General features: G+C 58.7%; 3 protein-coding genes across 5 annotated transcripts; all 3 read left to right on the top strand.

The window, feature by feature from the left end:
• Window positions 1-9: 9 nt before the first annotated feature.
• On the top strand, window positions 10-9,421 carry IST1 (IST1 factor associated with ESCRT-III). 2 transcript variants are annotated; one of them, XM_042797359.1, is made up of 10 exons: window positions 10-124; window positions 1,913-2,012; window positions 2,663-2,843; window positions 3,109-3,196; window positions 3,507-3,590; window positions 3,989-4,099; window positions 4,470-4,676; window positions 5,671-5,763; window positions 6,965-7,010; window positions 8,155-9,421. In XM_042797359.1, the coding sequence occupies exons 2-10, from the start codon at window positions 1,925-1,927 to the stop codon at window positions 8,352-8,354; spliced, it is 1,098 nt and encodes a 365-aa protein (XP_042653293.1). In that variant the 5' UTR covers window positions 10-124; window positions 1,913-1,924; the 3' UTR covers window positions 8,355-9,421. The 2 variants fall into 2 exon arrangements, with proteins under 2 accessions (XP_042653293.1, XP_032837679.1); XM_032981788.2 differs by lacking the exon at window positions 10-124 and adding an exon at window positions 175-505.
• A 1,538-nt stretch (window positions 9,422-10,959) lies between these two features.
• Window positions 10,960-14,289, top strand: DHODH (dihydroorotate dehydrogenase (quinone)). The gene is given in 8 exon segments (XM_032981753.2): window positions 10,960-11,041; window positions 11,044-11,251; window positions 11,447-11,529; window positions 12,072-12,259; window positions 12,693-12,806; window positions 13,167-13,320; window positions 13,399-13,558; window positions 13,692-14,289. Coding segments are annotated over 8 exon segments (1,044 nt in total). The 3' UTR covers window positions 13,747-14,289.
• A 1,730-nt stretch (window positions 14,290-16,019) lies between these two features.
• LOC116958894 (haptoglobin-like) lies at window positions 16,020-18,646 on the top strand. 2 transcript variants are annotated; one of them, XM_032981785.2, is made up of 5 exons: window positions 16,020-16,676; window positions 17,007-17,086; window positions 17,233-17,334; window positions 17,582-17,662; window positions 17,845-18,646. In XM_032981785.2, exons 1-5 carry the CDS (start codon window positions 16,603-16,605, stop codon window positions 18,612-18,614), a joined length of 1,107 nt encoding a protein of 368 aa, XP_032837676.2. In that variant the 5' UTR covers window positions 16,020-16,602; the 3' UTR covers window positions 18,615-18,646. The 2 variants fall into 2 exon arrangements, with proteins under 2 accessions (XP_032837676.2, XP_032837677.2); XM_032981786.2 differs by having other exon boundaries at window positions 16,023-16,676; window positions 17,007-17,068.
• Window positions 18,647-18,671: the final 25 nt, after the last annotated feature.

Genomic DNA, 18,671 nt, shown 5'->3' with positions numbered 1-18,671 from the left:
GCGCCAGCGCGGGGGCGCCCCGGGGCGGGAGCCGGGAGCGCCGACCCCCGCGGATCCCTCCGCACGCGATGCGGCGATGCGCACGGCGGCCCGCCATTTTGGGTGACCGCGGCCTGCGCGGGCGGTGAGCGGGGCTGCGGCGGGGCGGCCGCGTTCGGGGCGGCGGGGCGCGCTCGGCGGCCCCGAGGGCGCTGGCGGGAGGCGGTGCCTTGCCCTGGGCGCCCGCTGGTGGGGCTGAGGGCGGCCCCGGGGTCCGCGCTGCTCCGCCCGCGCGGGGGGACCTGCTGTCGGCGCCAGCTCGCTGAGGGCGGCGGCGGGGGGGTGAGGGGTATCTCCCCCTCAGCCCTGTCGGGGTACAGCCGCGCCGGTAAAGCCATCCCGGGGCCTGCTGTGCGCTTCGCTGAACGAGCCCCGGCCTTGGGGCTGCTCGGCGGGTCTCGCCGGCTGGCTGGCGCACCTGGAAACCGCCCTGGCGACAGGCTAATTACCTGCTGTACGCGTAAAGGTTCGTTTCGGTTTGGTCGGAGTCGCAGCCCGTCTGCAGGGACGGATGGGAAGGCGAGGTACAGGGAAGGAAAAATTGGATTAGCCTTTGTGTAGCAGCGTGGCTGAGAACCTTATGCGGAGGAGTGGGGGCAACAGAACTTTTTAGAACGACAGCAAGGTGGTTGTGAAAGAATGGCTGGTGAGGTGGCTGCTACTTAAAGGCTGGTTTTGTTTTTTTTTTTTAATGAATCTGTTAATACAAGTTGTTAATCAGAATAGTCATTGAATAGGTCCTTTTACAGAGGCATTGCAACTCGCACTGAGAAGGTTTCTTGTAAAGTTATTTTAATATTGTAGGAGTATGTTCCAATCACAGAAGGGAAAAAATTACTTCTTCTGGCATCAGACATACATATTTTTGTAGGAATGTTTTTTGAGCTTGATTGGTTCTGTGCGTCATTGAAATTACTGTATTGATGTGTGAATGGATCAGCTAAGTAAACTGGATATACTCTAGATGATAATAAATCTTATGTAAGCCACTTGTTATATACAAAATACTATTGCTGTCCAAAAGTCTGCTCCAATGTGCCCTTCAGGTACAAATTGAGGTCTTTCTGTGTGATAGCTCTTGTGGAAGCATTTTTAAATCAACAGTCTGTGGCATAACAAAATGTTGTAATAAAATGTCTTTTTAATTAGCTTTCAGTAGGGCTGAGTTGAACTGGCTCATGAGACACTGGAGATATGCCAGAGCATGTGTTCAGTAAGCAGGAAGAGTTGGGGGGGAATGTGGAATGGCAACTTTTTCCTTCTGATGGCAGGACTGTTACAGCCTTAGTTTGTACAGTCCTTGGGGTAATTATACAGCTGTTACACAAAAAAATCTGGGGCTGAATGGAACCTCATAATACCATCTCAGTCAGCTCAGCTTACAGAACTGAGGCACAATCATATTTTCCTAGACCACTGCTGGTAGATGTTTGTCTAACATTCTTAAAACTTCACTGTGCTCTGCTATTCACATCAGTGGTAGTGTCGCTTACTGAGATTAAATAGACCCAGGCCTTTAACTTATTATTTTAGAATATGTTTTCTAACCCCGTTCCTATTTATGGTGTAGTCCCGGTTCTTTATCAGCTTACATCTGTTTCTGGGGTTGAGATTCAGTCTATCAGAATGGGAACATCCAGGAAGTTTCTGTTCCCTGTTGGCCTTGCTTAGGTGCAGAGTTGTAAAGTGGGAGGGAGAATGATGAGTACTGTAGGTCCAGTCATTTGTAAATAACCGGATTCAGGAATAGCAGGCCTGTGACTGTTTGGGGAATTTGGCTTGGGATTTTTTTTTGCCCCCAAGTAAAGTAGTGACTGCTGTCTTTCTGACCAATAGCTCTTGGTTCCAATGACCTTCCTCTCTTCTTCCACAGAAAGCGTTTATCATGTTGGGCTCTGGGTTCAAAGCTGAGCGCTTGCGAGTCAACCTGCGTCTTGTCATCAATCGCCTCAAACTGCTGGAGAAGAAGAAGAGTAAGTATTTGAGGGGGCATGTGTGACCCAGGATGCTTTTAGGGCTCAGGAGAATCGAGGAGAAGATTTTTCTGGAGTCAGGGCTGAGCAGGGAGTAGTCTTTTGCTCTTCCTTGCTGGACCCAGGCCTTGCAGGTTGTGCCGATGCACGACTACCCAGAAGGAGCTGGCTGGCAACAGCAGGGCTTCTGTTCATCTTCCTGGCAGGTGTCAGAGGGCAATTTATGGGGTGCATGGGGTGGCAGCTGTGGGCTGTGTATGGAGGGACATGACAGTTTACCTGCGGGGCCTTTCCTGGGCCTTCTGTGTTCACAGTGTATTAGGAAACTCACTGGGTGCTGTGGGAGGCCCTCCGCACCTCTGCTGTCCTGCCCTGCCCAGACGCAGATAAGATCCTTGGTTCTGATTGGCTCTACAGGGAAATTGAAGGTGTAGGAGTGTTTCTGGCAGCTAAAAGCCCACTCTCCTTTGTCCTGTGGGTTAGTGCACTAGGACCTAGACACAAGGGCTCCACCAAGCCATGGCTGAGTGCCCTGGGTTGCAGAGGCTCTATGAAGGCGAGGGAGAAGCTTGTGATGGTAACTGTGGGCGGGCATGGAGGCAGAAGCCCCTGCCACTACAGTGACTGGCCTTGGGGCATATGTGCTGTAGCTGAGTTGGCCCAGAAGGCAAGGAAGGAGATTGCAGATTATCTGGCAGCTGGAAAAGATGAGCGCGCCAGGATTCGTGTGGAGCACATCATCCGTGAAGATTACCTTGTGGAGGCCATGGAGATCCTGGAGCTGTACTGTGATCTGCTGCTAGCCCGCTTTGGCTTGATTCAGTCCATGAAGTAAGCTCTGGCCTAGATGGTATCTTGTGGGAGAGGGTCCAGGCCCCCGGGCTCAGGGAGGGCTACTGCTGGGGGAAGGCCTAGAGTACAGAAGGGCACCTGTGTTTCTTTTGGTGTCCTAGGGCCTCCAGAGATCTTTTCTTCCCCAGGGAGGGAAGGCTCTGGAGCCCAGCACGGAGGATGGGGACTTTCAGGCTAAGCAGATTGAGGGTGGCAAAGACTAGGTGCTTGGTGTGGAGATAGGATTGTCTTCTGTTGCCATTAGGGAGCTGGACTCTGGCCTGGCAGAAGCAGTATCTACACTGATTTGGGCTGCACCACGACTCCAGTCGGAAGTGGCTGAGTTGAAGATTGTGAGTAGGGTTGTTTGAGGGGTATTAATGCATGCGGGGTGGGTCTGACACTGCCAGAAGCTAGTGGAGGCCTTTGGGAGGCTGTCATTAAGGCAAATAACATGTTTTTATGGGCTCTTCAGATGGATACCCCAGTGTAGGTGTCCCTGGAGCATCGGGGATGGCTAAGGCTGCTCAGCCGGGGCTCTCAGTGGCAGAAATGTGGGCAATTGGGGTGGGGTAGGCAGCTGTAGGGGCTACAGCAGATGTGCAGTGTGTGGTGGGGGAAAGCAAGGGTGTGCACTTTCCCAGAGTTTCTCTCCTGCTGCAGGTTGCTGATCAGCTGTGTGCCAAGTACAGCAAGGAGTATGGGAAGCTGTGCCGGACAAACCAGATTGGGACAGTCAATGACAGGGTAATGAACTGGTGGACAGCTGCAGCAAGCTGGAGCTGGCAGAACAGACAAGCCTGCTGTGGCTTTCTGCCCTTTTTTCCTGTGGCCAGTGGCTGGTGCCTGTGGCTCACTGCAGAGTAGGGTGGGCCAGCTGTGTTGCTGGGGTCCTGTCTGCATTGGAGCATGAGAGCACAGTGCTGAGATCTCTGGCAGGCAGGGCCCTCCTGTGCTGGCTGCGGATGGAGAGGAGCAGAGTGCATGGAGCCCTGGGCTGTGATTGCCAGCAGCCTCCTCTGCAGCAGTGCTGTATTGGGAGGAGAGGCCTCACTCCCTACAGCTGATGGCCCTGGCTGGCATAGGGCTCTGCTGCACTGCGCTGCCCCAGTCCCACTGAGTGTCTGTGCACCCTTGTGTTCCAGCTGATGCACAAGCTGAGCGTGGAGGCACCGCCCAAGATTCTGGTGGAGAGATACCTCATCGAGATTGCCAAGAACTACAATGTGCCCTATGAGCCTGACTCAGTGGTGATGGTGAGTGAGGAACCTGCAAGTCTGGAGCTCCCTTCTGTGTTCCAGTGGCTGAAATGTCCCGTTAGTGCTGTCAGGCTTTCAGAGCACAGGGCTGTGGCATTGCAGCGAACTCAGTGGTAATTGTGCTTTGGTATCTTCTAGACAGTCCTAGTATAGCACAATCCCTGCTCGTTCCCAGAGCCCTACGTCATGTGGCCAGTTAGTCATGCTATAGTCTGGTTCCCTTTCTGATTCCCATTAATATCACTGTATAGCTCTTTTGTGCTCTGTCCCATCTTATTCAGTGACAAATGCTGCATCTGATGCTGTTCAGAGGGCTGTGATCAGAATAGAGATGTGTTGGTGAGCAGAATTCTTCTGCCCTCTCCAGGCCGAAGCCCCTGCAGGCGGAGAGGCAGATCTGATTGATGTAGGATTCACAGATGATGTGAAGAAGGGTGGCCACGGAGGGGGAGGAGGTGGTGGATTTACAGCCCCGCTGCTTGGTCATGATGGAATAGTACCCATGCCAGTGATGATGCCTATGCCTATGCCAACACCAAATCCGCCCTTCTCTTATCCGCCTCCAAAGGGACCAGTAAGTACCTTTGCTTTGAGCATTTCCTTTTTCTGTGGAAGACTCTGATTGTGGCGCTTAGCCCTGTGCCTGCTGACAGGGAAGTGTCTGTAACAGATAGCTTGATGTGTCAGAAGGCCGTCGTGTTGGTGTGAGACTGACTGCATAGGATGGAACTGGTTGGCGATGCAGGTGAAACTTCATGTTGTTTCTTGACTGTGGGGGTTCCTACCCCTGTTCTCCAGTCAGCCCTCTTTGCCTTCACGGAACAGAGGAGTGTAGACTTAAGGCTGGAGGCAGTGTTCTGACTGCCATGCTTTTGACCAGGGGTTGGTTGGGAACTGCATTTTGGAGTTGGTAGGCTGGTAGTGTGCCAAGATTCAGTCAAGGAAATCAGGTGAGTTTTATGGGGTGGGAGCAGCACAAAAAAATGTGACCCTGCACAGGAAGGGGACCGGGCCAATGGCTCTTGGAGATGATTTGTTGCAGGAGTGGAAAGTGGGAGCTGAAAAGATCACTGTTCTCTGCCTTCTGGGCCAAGTATCATCATCTAGCTGAAGGCCCGGACATAAATATGCTGAGGACTTGTGCCGAGTCTAGGTCTTTCAGGCACTGTTGTGTTACAAGTGAGGGTAATACAAAGTCTCAAGTGAGCCAGAGACCTCCTTTCTGTTTTGTGATGCTGCACTCAGGAGAAATGGCTCAGGTGTGCTTAATGCAGGGTATTACCCATTTTGTCTTGGTACTTCTCATGCCCTGAAAGATCAAGTATTCAAGTCATGCAGGCTTTGTAGAATAACCCACAGTTTTGTTAGCTGGGTCTGGTTGCTCCAGGTCACTACATTCGACTTAATACTATTTTCCCAGTAAGTGTAAACTATATCGGGTTGGATACTTTACTGCATTTGTCTTATACTACTTTCTCTGACTCCTGTATCAGCTGTAGGTGTATTGTGTCCCATGCTTGCTCTCCCAGGTGAGTAGTCTGGTGCATGACTGTAATCTCTCTGCACAGGAGAACTTCAATGGCGTACCAGTGGGGACCTACCAGCCTTTCACTAATATCCATCCACCACCAATTCCAGCCACTCCACCAACATACGAGTCTGTAAGTGCCTGAGCTGAATCACCACTGTAGTCATCAGAGATAACCTCAAAAAGAGGGCAGTGGTAGCCACAGAAAAGGCAAATGTTCATTAAGCACATTGCTGTTAACCTCTGGAGCTTTTGGGGTGGTGCTTGACATTGTTTACGGGTGTGGTGAATCACTGAGTGCATGTGATGGAGTGATGACTTGTGAGAAGTTGCTCATTCAATTGTGTTTAGGCTTCAAAGGAAAGACAAGATTTATTTTACTACATTGTTAAAATGGTGATAAGCAGCTAACCAGCAGAGTCCACAAATTCAGTTATTTTGGAATGTGAAGGTTTTATCAACTTCAGTCTTTTTAATTATGGCTTTTGAACTAATTCATAGTTAGCCTGGATGACAGTTTTGGCTCACCCAGATGTTTAAACACTATTCCTTTCCCGGACTTTTCTCAGTCCTTAGGGACAACGAAGGAGAGGCTGGAATCTTCTCTTTCTACACTTGTCCATGTTTTTCTTGCTGCAGTTCATGATCATGCCTCCCGCTTTGCTTTCAGTGACATGCATCTTGGTTTTGCAGTACCCCGAGTAGGGATGAGCATAGCCAAGCACCTATATGTGGTAACACCTTGTACTAGCTGCACAGCAGCTTTTGAGTCCAGGAGATGCAGGCACAGATACAGCAGTTGTTAGATGGGTGGGGATGGATGTCACTGACTGCAGCCCACTGGGGATGAGGAGTTATATGAGCACAAATGACCAGGCCATGGGCCTTTGTCCCAACCAGACCAAGACCTGAGATGGAGTCATTTTGTACCTTGCTACTGATTACAGGGACCCGTCTATTGTGTATGAAAGAAAGGAGGCTGTAGGTGTGGTTATGTGGATGAAGAGTGCAGTCTTCTCCCACTGATGTCCTTGATAAATATTTCAGACCTGCTGGTGGATATGCTTTGTTTATTCAGTTCCAGAATATGGCCAGTGAAGCTGTTTTGACAGGGAGGAAAAGGAAAATCAAAGCACTGCCTCCTTTTTTGGGCAAGAGGAGAAGATTCTTCTGAGTGTGCTAGAAGCCAGGGTTGCCTGCCTTCTTGGGGGGGAGTGGGGTATGCATTGCTCTGCATGAGTGTGGCTGCTGTTGCCCATGAGCAGTGCCTACGCACCTATGTGATTCTGTACCTGGTAGGGGAGAGAGCTGTAGTCACTGAGAGTCTTTTTCAGATTGATGAGCCTAATGCTGACAAGGACGCTTCTGCACCGGTGGCTGGTGAGTATGTCAAGAGGTATGGGAAACCTACGGTGGTTGGGCCTCTGGTTAGCTTGGGGTCCTAGTGTCTCTAGGAGGAAGCTTTCCATCTAGGGAGCAATGTGTAGAACTTGACAGGATTTGCGTTTGGAGAGGACTCTGATGGAAATGGGGAGTATGCCCTCAAAACAGGGAGGATTCAGACTTCCACTGGATAACTAAAAAACTAGAGTCTGACTTCAGAGTCAGAACTGGGTCTCCAGCTTAAGCTGTCTCATCAGATCAAGTATAGGGCATTGCAGGATAAAGTGAGAAAGCAACAGCTCTAAGTGATAATATATTTTTACAGGGTGTAAATAATATTGATCTGCAGCGATGGAATGAAAGAAGTAAGCACTAAGAGGGTAGATAGGTTTTTATTAATGTCAGTGCTGAGGCAGCATATGGCAGAGCAGGACTAGTAGAGATAGCTGTTATCCCTTGGTCCAGCTGCCTAAAGGCTTATGAGGTGCTTCGTGCATTGTAATTGGATCATAACAAAATTGTCCTGCCTTGTACAGTGTCATTATGCTCTGTGTGTTTTGAAAGCACTTGGTGTCTAGGACTTGATAAGGGCAGAGAGGGTTTTTAGAGTAAGTAGACCCTTGCTGGGTCCAGCGAGGATTTCTGATGATCTGATGGAGTCTTCTGGGGAGTGTTGATGTGTCCTGAAGGAAATAGGTCTGTGGGTGCCCTGGATCTGGCTGTATGCTTCAGTTTGACAGCCGGGTGACAGCATGTGACTGCAGGTGTCGGAATGGAGAAAATTGGGACTTTGAATCCCCATGATGCAGTCCAGCCTGTATAGGCATGTGGCAGCTTCAGCCCACCTGCAGCTGTCTGTGGACAGTGGAGGGGGATCTTGCACTGTCTGGTGCAGCCATAGCATAGGGTCACCGGTGTAGATCTTCCATCGCTGCAGCCCCTTGCAGCCACATAAACCTGAAACGTGTTGTTCCCCATTGAGTCTACATGCAGTTAGAGGTACGTGAGCACTGGTCCTGTTCAGAAAAATACATTGGTACAGCCTTTTTGGTAGAACGACCTTCCTTTCGTGTGGCTCTGTTTGGCCTGATGAGTGTGTGATGATGGTGAGGTGAAATTATATTTCTCTTACTCTACATAGGGCCCGGACCCAAGTCAGAAGCTTCTCCTAAACCAAGAGCTGGAGCTCCTAATACCATTGATACCTTTGTGCTGCCTGAATTACCATCCGTGCCCGATACGCTGCCAACAGCATCTGCCGGCGCCAACTCTTCTGCCTCTGAAGACATTGACTTTGATGATCTTTCACGGAGATTTGAAGAGCTAAAGAAGAAAACATAAAACTGACCGAACTGTAACTCCAATGTGAGGGGCAGGAGTTGTGACAGCTTCTTCTTTCTGAAACATAGACTTCCCTTGAAACTGTTTTTCTGCATTAATCTCAGATGAATTTGCTCTTCTTTTTGAGCTCTCTTCCTACTGTACTTAAACCAAGTGCTGCCACTTTCCTGATTTTTGTTGCTCCAGTAGGTGAGCTGTGGGGAATCTTGTGAGACTGGAGCAGGGAACAGCTTCTGTCAGTCTGGGTAGCTCTACAACAGAGCTGTGCTTGATGTTCTGGCTGTCTCCACAGTGGCTCTAAGTGTCCCCTCCCAGAGAAGGGAGGTGGAGGCTGCAATGGGACAGGGTTTTCTCCTCTCCAATGGTGGTCTCAAAGGCAGCATCACCTGCAAGCTGCCCTTCTCTGCTCTTGTGGCTTGTATGGTAAGGGTGATTAGGTCCCTTTGGTAAGACTTCTAGATAACGGGCTGAGGTGGGGAATACAGTCATGAGGAGACGTGGCATTGCCCCTGAGGCTGTGCAGTACACTGACATGCCATCTCCCTGGCTGCAGCTCTGTCTGGGTGCAGTTTGCCTGATGTCCTCTTCCGCTCCCGCTGCATTCTTGGGGAGCCCTCTGTGGCCTTCGCTGCCTTCCTGCTGGCGAGGGTCTTTTTGCAGGAGGGCGTCACTGTATTTTCCTGTTCAGTGGCATGTTCTGCCTGATCCTGCTGGGAGTGCGAGCTGGCTGGGTAGAGGAATAGCGGGGTGCCACAGCGTGGGCTGGCTGCACTAGCCCCTTCCTCACGGGTGCTGGAGGTGCAGGGAGAGCTGGGGCCAGGGGGACTCCGCCGGGATCGGCAGCCGCAGCTTTGCTCACCCCTGAGCAAGGGGATGGGCGAGCCTGGGCTGAGTGCCGGCAGAGTGCTCGGGGGGGGGGGGCTGGTGCCAGCAGCCAGTGCTGCTGCTGCGGGGAACGTGCGCTCTTCTCTGTGACAGACCTGTACATAACTCTTTCACACGGCTTTATGTTGGAGTTTTTGATTTGTATCTTACGGGTTGGTTCCTAATAAAGCCTGGGCTTGTGAGTGGCTGTGTGCGAGGGGGCTGTGGGACAGTGCTGGGGGTGTTGCACAGGGTTGGCCCCCTGTTGCCGGCTGTGGCGGTGCCCCGTGGGCGCTGCTGGGGGGGCTCTGCCCCCCCGCGGGACGTGGGCCTGAGCTGCAGGGTGCCTGGCTGCACGTGCTCCGGGGGCGGAGCCCCGCGCCAGCTCCGCCCCTGGAGTCCCACCCCCCCGTGGGCGGGGCCCCGCTACAGCTCCGCCCCTCGAGCCCCTCCCATGGGCGGTGTCCCGTTCCTGCTCCACCGCCCGGGGGCGGGACCCCTCCAACCTGACCCCCGCCGTGGGTGGGCTCCAGCTCCGCCCCCCGCCCGCCCGGGGGCGGGGTCAGGGCGGTCTCGCTCCAAGCACCGCCCCCGCCCCGAGTCCTGCCCCGCCCCTATTGGCTGAGAGGGCCCAGCCTCCGCCAATCATCGGGGCGGGCTCCCGGAAGTGCCCCTCCACGTGTCGGGCTGAGCAGATGGCGGGGCCGCTGCGCGTGAGCGGCCGGCGGGGGGGCCCGGGGGGGCTGGTGGCGGGAAGGCCGGCGGGTGGGGTGAGGGGCCGGGGCCGGGGCCGGTGCCGATACCGATACCGGTGTGGGAGGCGGGCGGGGTGCCGGTCTGAGCGACGGGCCGGTGCGGGCGGGGTGAGGGGCCGGTGCCGGTGTGGGGGGCGGGCGGGCGGCGGGCGGGGTGAGGGGTCGGTACCGGTGTCGGTACGGGCGGCGGGCGGGGTGAGGGGTCGGTACCGGGGTCGGTACGGGCGGCGGGCGGGGTGAGGGGTCGGTACCGGGGTCGGTACGGGCGGCGGGCGGGGTGAGGGGTCGGTACCGGGGTCGGTACGGGCGGCGGGCGGGGTGAGGGGTCGGTACCGGGGTCGGTACGGGCGGCGGGCGGGGTGAGGGGTCGGTACCGGGGTCGGTACGGGCGGCGGGCGGGGTGAGGGGTCGGTACCGGGGTCGGTACGGGCGGCGGGCGAGCTGCTGACGATCTCGCCCAGGGGCGGCTGCGGGCGCTGGCGGCGGCGCTGGGCGGCTGCGGGCTGCTGCTGGGCTCGGCGCTGGCGGCGGGCGACGAGCGGCTCTGTGCGGCGGCGGCGCCGGCGCTGCGCGTCCTCCCCCCCGAGGCCGCCCACGGCCTGGCACTGCGCGCTGCCGCCCTCGGGCTGCTGCCACCCCCCCGGCCCGACGACCCCGCGCTGGTGCGGAGCGGGGGCGGGGGTGGGGGGCGGCCGGGGTGGATGGGGGGGTCAGGGTCCGGGGCGGGGGGTGGTTAGGGATCGGGGCGAGGGGTGGCCGCGGTGGGCAGCCGAGGCGGGGGGGGGGCGGCGGGTGGGTTCGCAGGGCCGAGGGGGGTGGGCAGGCGGCCGGGTCCCAGCGCGATCTGCTGAGTCCATGGGGAGCGATGAGCTCTGCCAGCCAGTGCGGGCGCCCGGGAGGGCCCCTGGGGCGGGTGGGGGTCCAGGAGTTGGCCCGGGGGGGGGGGGGAGCGCTATGTGATGAGGACACCCTGCGGGATGGGGGGAATGGAGGGGCGGGGGCTGGGGCGAGGCTCTGGCTGCCAGTGGGCTCTGGCCCTCCTGGCTGCCAGAGCGGGACCCCCGGCCCTGTCCCGCAGGAGGTGCGAGTCCTGGGGCAGCGGTTCCGCAACCCGGTGGGGCTGGCGGCTGGCTTCGACAAGCACGGCGAGGCTGTGGATGGGCTGTACAAGATGGGGTTCGGCTTTGTGGAAGTAGGGACTGTCACACCCCAACCCCAGGAGGGGAACCCCAGACCTAGGGTCTTCCGGCTGGTGGAGGACGAGGCAGTCATTAACAGGTAGGTGCTCTGCAGGTCCCATGGGCTGCCAGCCTGGAGAGAGGGGGTTTATTTGGGTGGTCCCGGCTCTGGTCTGTGCTGGGGTGGCTCTTGGGTTGGATGTGCAGAGACCACGTCTCCCTCGTGTTTCTCCAGTGTCCTGCTCAGGGCTTGCAGACACCAGTCAAGCCCTGAACTGTGTCTGTTCTGGTGCAGGTATGGATTCAACAGCCATGGCCACGTTGCAGTGGAACGCAGGCTGCGGGCCCGCCAGGAGACACAGCTCAGGCTCACTGGTGGTGAGACAAGCTTATAAGCCTTTGCTCTTGGGGTCTGCAGGGTGGGTTTGGGGGTCTCCAAGCTGTAGGCCAGGAAAGGTGTGTAACGCCAGTGTCCAGGCATGGGAGGGCCCTGGCCAGGGCAAGGTGCACTGGGACAGCAGGACCCCTCTGGGGGCCATAGCCTTTCCCCCTCGGGACTGTGACCAGGCACCCTTCTGCAGCCATCTCCTCTGCGGTAGAGGCTCCGCTTGCCACTTTGGGCAGGACACATCTGCTAAGAGTAGCCAAAGCCAAGAGGGCCCCAGCTGGGCAGTTTCTGAGGGCAGCTTCTGCTGGGCGGCCAGGCTGGAGGCTGCGGTGCTGGGTGGTGCTGACCGGGGCATCTGTGGTGATGCTTCTGTAGCTGCAGGACAGTCCCAGGCCCAGCCCCGTGAAACACGTGGGTTGCATATCCCCATCTTGCTTTCAGCTGGCCCTGGGGCCTCCCTTGTCAAGCGCTCTAGCCCCTCGGGTGGTGGTTGCTCCTGTTGCACAGTTGTTCAGCCGTGCCTGTGTTCCAGAGGGGATGCCCCTTGGAGTCAACCTGGGCAAGAACAAGAGCTCTACCGATGCTGCAGCTGACTATGTGGCTGGAGTCCGGACGCTGGGCCCTTTGGCTGACTACCTGGTTGTGAATGTGTCGAGCCCGAACACCCCAGGGCTGCGGGACCTGCAGGGCAAGGCTGAGCTACGGGACCTGCTGACCAAGGTGGGTGATCCTCACAGCCAGCCCAGACCACAGCTGCCAGCACTGGAAGCACCCCGTCCCCTCTGCTCCAGCCGGTGGGTTTGCCCCAGCACAGGGAGGAGCATGGTGGGCAGAGCCACCAACACGTCGCCTGATCGGCTGCCGGCATGGGGCTCACCGAGGCACTGTACTTCAGCAAAGGGCATATGAGCAGTGAGGCACTGCCCCCGCCTCTGCTCCTGTAAGGGGTCAGTGAGCCGCCCACCCACAGCACGGGGACTCGCTGTGGTCCTGTGCTGGTTGTATGCCCCAGCCCCGGTGCCGCAGGGTGCCCATCCCATTGTCAGCACCATGTAGGAAGAGCAGGGCCTGTCCCTGTGCTGCCTGCGGCGGTGGGTGGGCAGGAGGGACCCCCCCACCATGCGCTGCTCTGTCCCCACGCGTGACCCCGCAGGTGCTGGTGGAGAGGGACGCGCTGCCCTGCGAGCGCAAGCCAGCCGTGCTGGTGAAGATCGCCCCCGACCTCACCGCGCAGGACAAGCAGGACATTGCTAGCGTTGTCTGTGAGGTGAGGAGGCGGGAAGGGGAGGATGGTGAGGAGCTGGGCTGCTGCGCCTTTTGCCTCACCTCGCACGGCACAGGGCAGGACTGCGGTGCTCCAGGCACGTCACCTCTCCGAAGGGACAAGCGGACCCGAAGCTCTCTGGCTGCCGTAGGGAACGGTGCCCTGGGCAGTTCTGAGTCCGTGAGGGCTTGTGTGTGTCACCCAGACCTTGGGGATGGTCCAGGCAGTGAGGAGCAGCTGCCTTGTCCCCAGGGATGTTGCTGGGGCACTTGGTGGGTTACATCCTGGCCTGGCAGCCTGAGGGTGAGAGTGGGGAGCTGCTTGTGGCAGCTGTGTTCTTATGCTGCTGCCCCCCGCCCTCAGCTAGGTGTGGACGGGCTGATTGTCAGCAACACCACCGTGAGCCGCCCCGGCAGCCTCCGGAGCGGGCAGCGCACAGAGCCGGGCGGCCTCAGCGGGAAGCCCCTGCGGGAGCTCTCCACACAGACCATCAGGGAGATGTACTCCCTCACCCAAGGTAGGCTGAGGGCAGGAGCAGGGCTCGGGGGTGCATGCTGCCGATGCCTGTGCTGTCCTGACCCTGTGCTGCCCGCAGGCCGGGTGCCCATCATCGGGGTGGGGGGGGTGAGCAGCGGGAGCGATGCCCTGGAGAAGATCCGTGCCGGAGCCTCGCTCGTGCAGATGTACACGGCGCTCGTGTACCACGGGCCACTGGTGGTGGGGTCGGTGAAGCGGGAGCTAGAGGAGCTGCTGAGGTGAGTGGGGGGCCAGGCACCCCCCCCAGGCAGCCCCTGGGCCTGAGGTGGCTGCGGGCAGTGAGCCACAAGCACCGCGGGGCATGGCCGCAGTGCCAGACTGGCCCAGCCGTCACACACTGTCCCTGGTTAGGGAGCAGGGCTTCAGGAGCATCATGGAGGCAGTCGGAGCAGATCACCGGTGCTGACACACTGCAGAACCAAGGTCTAGCTGGGAGGAGCCGTGGCCAAGCAGGGACAGGTTTGACGCTTGCAGTGCTGAACCGGCTGGGACCGAGCCAAGGTTCTGGTGCCAGCCCCTGAGAATGGTCAGTGATGGGTGAAGCTGGGGCCACGTTGGTGGTGAGCAGGGAAGGGGCCTCCACACTGCTGCTGCTGTCCAGGGCTGTGTTTTGGCTTTTCTCTGGGTTGGGCTCCCCAGCAGAAACCAGTGCTGGACGGTGAGAAAGGCCCCTGAGGGGCCAGCCCTGTGCCCCGGCTCCTGCTGGAGCGCTTCCCCATGGGGGGCACACCTTCCCTGGTGTTGCTGCCCAGAGCCCTGGGCCAAGTGAGCAGTGTGTTGGGTGTCCCTTCTGCCTGGGACCCTGCAGCCCACGCTGCCTGCTCTGCCCCGCAGCCCCCACAGGAGGATCTGTTCCTCCTCCCTCCCTCCCTCCTCCACACGCTGTCCTGTAACAAACCTGCTGGTCCTGGGTCCTGCCTGAGTGTCAATAAATGCTTGGCTTACCTGGTCCTGTGTGCTGCTTTGGGGACACCCCTTGGGCCAGGGGGACGCAGCCCGGCTCTCCTCAGACGAGTGGGATCGGCTCTCTATGTTGTCCCTAGTCAGTGCATCTTTTCCCAGTGCTAGAAGCTGCAGCGTCTTTGGGATCATCCCCACAAAGCTCACCAGGGCTCCCTTTGCAGAGACCTCTGCCCGAGGCTGGGCCCTTGGGAGGTTCTGGGTGCTGTTTTTTCCCTTTGCAGCCAGTACATAGCTGTTTGGAGGCAGCTGTGGTTACGCCCTGTCACTTGTGGAAAGACCCTGTTTATTCATGCTTCTGGAGGCTGTTGTTTTGTCTTTGGTGCCTCTGGTGTTGGCTGCTGCTTTACCCTGGGCTCCCTGCAGTCATCTCAGGCTTTTCTTGAGCAGCACTGCTTGACTTGGATGCAGCATTCCCTCTGCAGCCTCTTGCAGTCCGCCCTGCAGAGCAGGATTGCGTCACAGCACTTTACCAAACTTGTTTACAGGAGGAGCAGGACTGTTGACCCTGCTCTTCGTGGCCCTCTGCTCACATCAGGGCTGTTGCCTGCCTGGTCCCCTGCTTCAGCAGCCCTCTGCACCTGCCACTTCGTTTCCTAGATTCTCTGCTTCAGGGAGGTGCTGCTTATTGCTGCTCTTACAGGGATGTGACCTGGTCTGTTGGCCAAGGTTTCGATGTGCTTTCTCTGCAGAGGGCCTGGGAGGCTTTTGTCCTCCCATTCTGAAGGTGGCTGTTGTGCCAGTGGGAGCTCAAGTTTCGCTTTGTCCCACTGCACTCTTGTCCGTGCTCTGCAGCTGATTCCTGACTGTGGCTTGGAGACGTTCAGTGCCTTGCATGGCAGTTGCTGGTGGCACTGGCCTCGAGCATGGCCCTGTGCTGCCGTAGCCCGGTGTGTGAGCTGCAGTCCATGCCCCATGGGCAGGCTGGGGCAACTTCCCGCAGGCAGCTCCGTGGCCCAAGCTAACCCTGGGCGGGCACCAAGGCAGTCGTGTGTTGCTTTTTCCCCCCTGTCAGGAAGGCATGGCAGTCTCCTGCAGAGGGACAAGCTATCTAAGCATATTATCATCAGATGCCACTACACCTTTCTAAATGCTGGAGTGGTTCATGGATCGGAGCTGTCAAACCCTGATGCACTCTAGCCTTCTGTGTTTTGAGTGTGATTGCATGAGTATGGCTGGTGCTGGGCCAGCGATGTCAAGCCCCACATTGTTTAGGGGCACAGGCGCCCCGTGAGATGGGAGAAAGCTTGCAGAGGATGGGAAAGCTCTCTTCTGGAGGGTCTGGGACCAGACGCAGATGTCCCTCCTGAGCCTGAAGGACTGGAGTGTCCAAGGGGCAGGAGGGGTGCTGGTGAGACACCCAGCAGGCCAGGCTTCAGTGGCTTAGGGCTGGGGCCGGCTGGTTTTGGGGTGGCCTCACCGCAACACCAGCACCCTGAGGTAGGTAAGAGGGTGGGTGCCTGTCCCCTCCCCTCCGTGCTGGAAGCAGACTCCGCTTGCCAGAGCAGGCTGATGTGCTCTGCCCTGCCCCGCGCCCTTGCTGCTGGCCGGTCACGTCCAGCTGGGCACTGGCCAGCGATTGCTGCTATGAGTTCCCGTAAGGATGGGCTGGGCCTTTGCCTCTGCTGACAAACAACGTTCACCCAAGGGGCCAGGAGCTGCTGGGATGTGGGGCGGGGAGGGGTGGGTACTTGTGGGAAGAGAGGTCAGCTTGGCCACAGTCCCTTGCAGCCTGCGGTGAGCTGGCATGGGACAAGCTGTACCCCTCAGCCAGCCGGGCTGGCGCTGCCCAGGGCACTGGCAGCGCTGAGCCCCACTGCACCCTGGGCTTTGTGGGGTGGCTGGCAGGGTGCACCCTGGCTGCAGGCAGAGCCAGGCGCAGGATGGGATGGGGCTCGGCTCCTGTGCCCCAGCTTCTCCAGCAGCACTGGGGCAGCTGCCTGCGCCCTGTGGGGCTGCCCAGTGCCCCCACAGCGACTGTGCCGTATGGTGGCACAGGGCGGTTTGCCAGGGGGCAGAGTCTGGTTCTGCTCTCTGTGAACCTCAGCTGGTGTCGGCACCAGCATCTGCGGCCAGATCCCTCCCTGCATTCTTGTAGCTGCAAAATCCCGGAAACTCTTGGCACGCTGGCTTCCTGTGGGGGCTTGGCTGGCTCCCCGGGAGCCTCTGCCAGGCCGGCTGGGAGCCAGGTGGGGATTTTTGTGCTCTTCCTGCTGGGAAAGGTGCTGGCTGCATATGGCAGGGTCAGGAGGTCTGGAGCACACGGGGCCACACCAGGGTGAGGGAGGTGGCAATAAAAGGGATGAGGAGGGAGCTCTGCGCAGCAGCAACCTGCAGAAGGAGGCTGCCGGGAGGAGAGCGAGCTATGAGCATGGGGTGAGCAACGTGCTGGGTGCTGTGTCTGTGCGGCGTGCCTGGCTGAGGACCTGGCCCTGCTGTGGGCTGTGGCAGGGCTTGCATTGGGCCTGCAAGTGTGCTGGGTCGCAACGCCGCAGCCTCGTCCTCCGCATCAGCAGGGCCCAGGTCTGGCCCAGACAACTTCTCCAGGCTGTGTCTGCTGGGCAGCCCCAGGGGTGCGGGGTCAGCCCTCGGCCCCCGGGGTCAGGAGCACCCAGGACAGGGCACGAGCCTGGCCGAGGCACTGGTCTTGGTGGAGCCCATGGAGTGCAGCCGCCCTGCGCTGAGTGTGCCCTCTCTTCTCCGCAGACCTGCCGTGCTGCTGATTGCCGGCCTGGCCTGGACCGTGCTGGGAACTGCAACGGGCAGCGGTACCTTCCAGGGCAAGGGTGGGAGCACTGGGGCTTGGACAGAGCCGGGGGGAGCTTGGCGGGAGGCAGGTGTGGGGGGACGAGACTGGAGAGGGACTGGCCAGAGGTGGGGGCAGTGTCCTGGGCTGGCTCCCCTGGGCCAGCTGAGTGTCCTCTGCCCGCAGAGTGGAGCTGCGCAAAGCCTGCAGAGATCAAGCATGGCTACGTGGAGCACCTGATCAAGTACCGCTGCGACCCGTACTACCAGCTGCGTGGCTCTGGTGATGGTGAGGCACGTGGCGCGAGCACAGCACCTGGGGATGGGCCTCGTCCCTGGCTCCAGGGGCTGCATGGGGGGGCTGCCTCAATGACGGACGATGCAGCCCCATCCTCCCTGCCTTCCCTGGGGGTACCAGTGGCTAGCCCTGCTCACCCAAGCCCTGGGGAGGTCCAGGTACCTCCATGCCTCCCTGGCTGTGGGGCCCTTCCCCACCCTTGCAGGGCAGGGGTGCTGACTCTGTTTTCCCCCCAAAGGCACGTACAAGTGTGGCGAGGATCATGTGTGGGTGAGCCTTGAAGGTTCACAGGCACAGGAGGTGCCTGTCTGCGAGCCAGGTGAGAGCCAAGGAGCAGGGGCTAGGGCTGCGAGGTGTAGGGCGGGTGGGGGGCTGTGAGTGGTCTGTCTGGGCAGCTGAAGGGCTGCAGGGGCTGCTGGAAACCCCCATCCTCAGTGCTGCTTCCCGGGGCTGCTCCGGCATCCGGCGCCTCACCTGAGGGCTCCGTTCTGCCCTGTGCAGTGTGTGGGAAGCCGAAGAACCCCCCCCAGCAGATGCAGCGCATCATCGGGGGCCTGCTGGCTCGCAAGGGCAGCTTCCCTTGGCAGGGCCGGCTGGTGACCCGCCACAACCTCACCGTGGGGGCCACGCTCATCGGCGACCAGTGGCTGCTGACCACAGGCAGGAACGTCTACCTGAACCACACTGAGAATGCCAAGCCAGAGGAGATAGCCCCTACGCTGCAGCTCTTCCTGGGCAGCCAGAAGCAGAACCAGCCTGCCTTGGACGTGGAGCGTGTGGTGCTGCACCCTGCCTACCCCGAGGCGGTGGATCTGGCCCTGCTGAAGCTCAAGCAGAAGGTGCCCCTCGGAGAGGAGGTGATGCCCATCTGCCTGCCCCAGAAAGACTACGTGCACCCAGGGCGGGTGGGCTACGTCTCGGGCTGGGGCCGCGACTCCGCCTTTGCCTTTCCCGACATGCTGAAGTACGTGATGCTGCCGGTGGCGGAGGGCGAGAGCTGCAGGCAGTACTACGAGGCACGGAACGCATCCTACTGGGTGCAGCCCACCCTCGGCAACGACACCTTCTGCGTGGGCATAAGCGAGCTGCGGGAGGACACATGCTATGGGGACGCCGGCGGCGCCTTCGCCGTACGCGACCCCGATGATGACACCTGGTATGCAGCCGGCATCCTCAGCTACGACAAGACCTGCACGGCCTCCAAGTATGGCGTGTATGTGGACGTGCAGCGCGTCCTGGCCTGGGTCAAGGAGACGGTGGCATCCAGCTGAGGCCCGGGGGAATAAAACTGCCCTGCACCCTGCTGCAGGCTCTGTCTGTCTGTCTGT

Source organism: Tyto alba, unplaced genomic scaffold, assembly GCF_018691265.1.
Source record: "Tyto alba isolate M040663 unplaced genomic scaffold, T.alba_DEE_v4.0 Super-Scaffold_26, whole genome shotgun sequence".
NCBI lineage: Eukaryota > Metazoa > Chordata > Aves > Strigiformes > Tytonidae > Tyto > Tyto alba.
This window is presented reverse-complemented; position numbering and strand designations above follow the sequence as displayed.

Excerpts from the sequence above, each read along its gene's own strand:
- IST1 (XM_042797359.1), top strand. The coding sequence starts at position 1,925 with ATGTTGGGCTCTGGGTTCAAAGCTGAGCGCTTGCGAGTCAACCTGCGT. Across the intron at positions 4,677-5,670 it reads ATCCGCCTCCAAAGGGACCA|GAGAACTTCAATGGCGTACC; the intron begins GTAAGTACCTTT and ends CTCTCTGCACAG. Across the intron at positions 5,764-6,964 it reads CTCCACCAACATACGAGTCT|ATTGATGAGCCTAATGCTGA; the intron begins GTAAGTGCCTGA and ends AGTCTTTTTCAG.
- LOC116958894 (XM_032981785.2), top strand. The coding sequence starts at position 16,603 with ATGAGGAGGGAGCTCTGCGCAGCAGCAACCTGCAGAAGGAGGCTGCCG. Across the intron at positions 17,087-17,232 it reads CGGTACCTTCCAGGGCAAGG|AGTGGAGCTGCGCAAAGCCT; the intron begins GTGGGAGCACTG and ends CTCTGCCCGCAG. Across the intron at positions 17,663-17,844 it reads GGTGCCTGTCTGCGAGCCAG|TGTGTGGGAAGCCGAAGAAC; the intron begins GTGAGAGCCAAG and ends TGCCCTGTGCAG.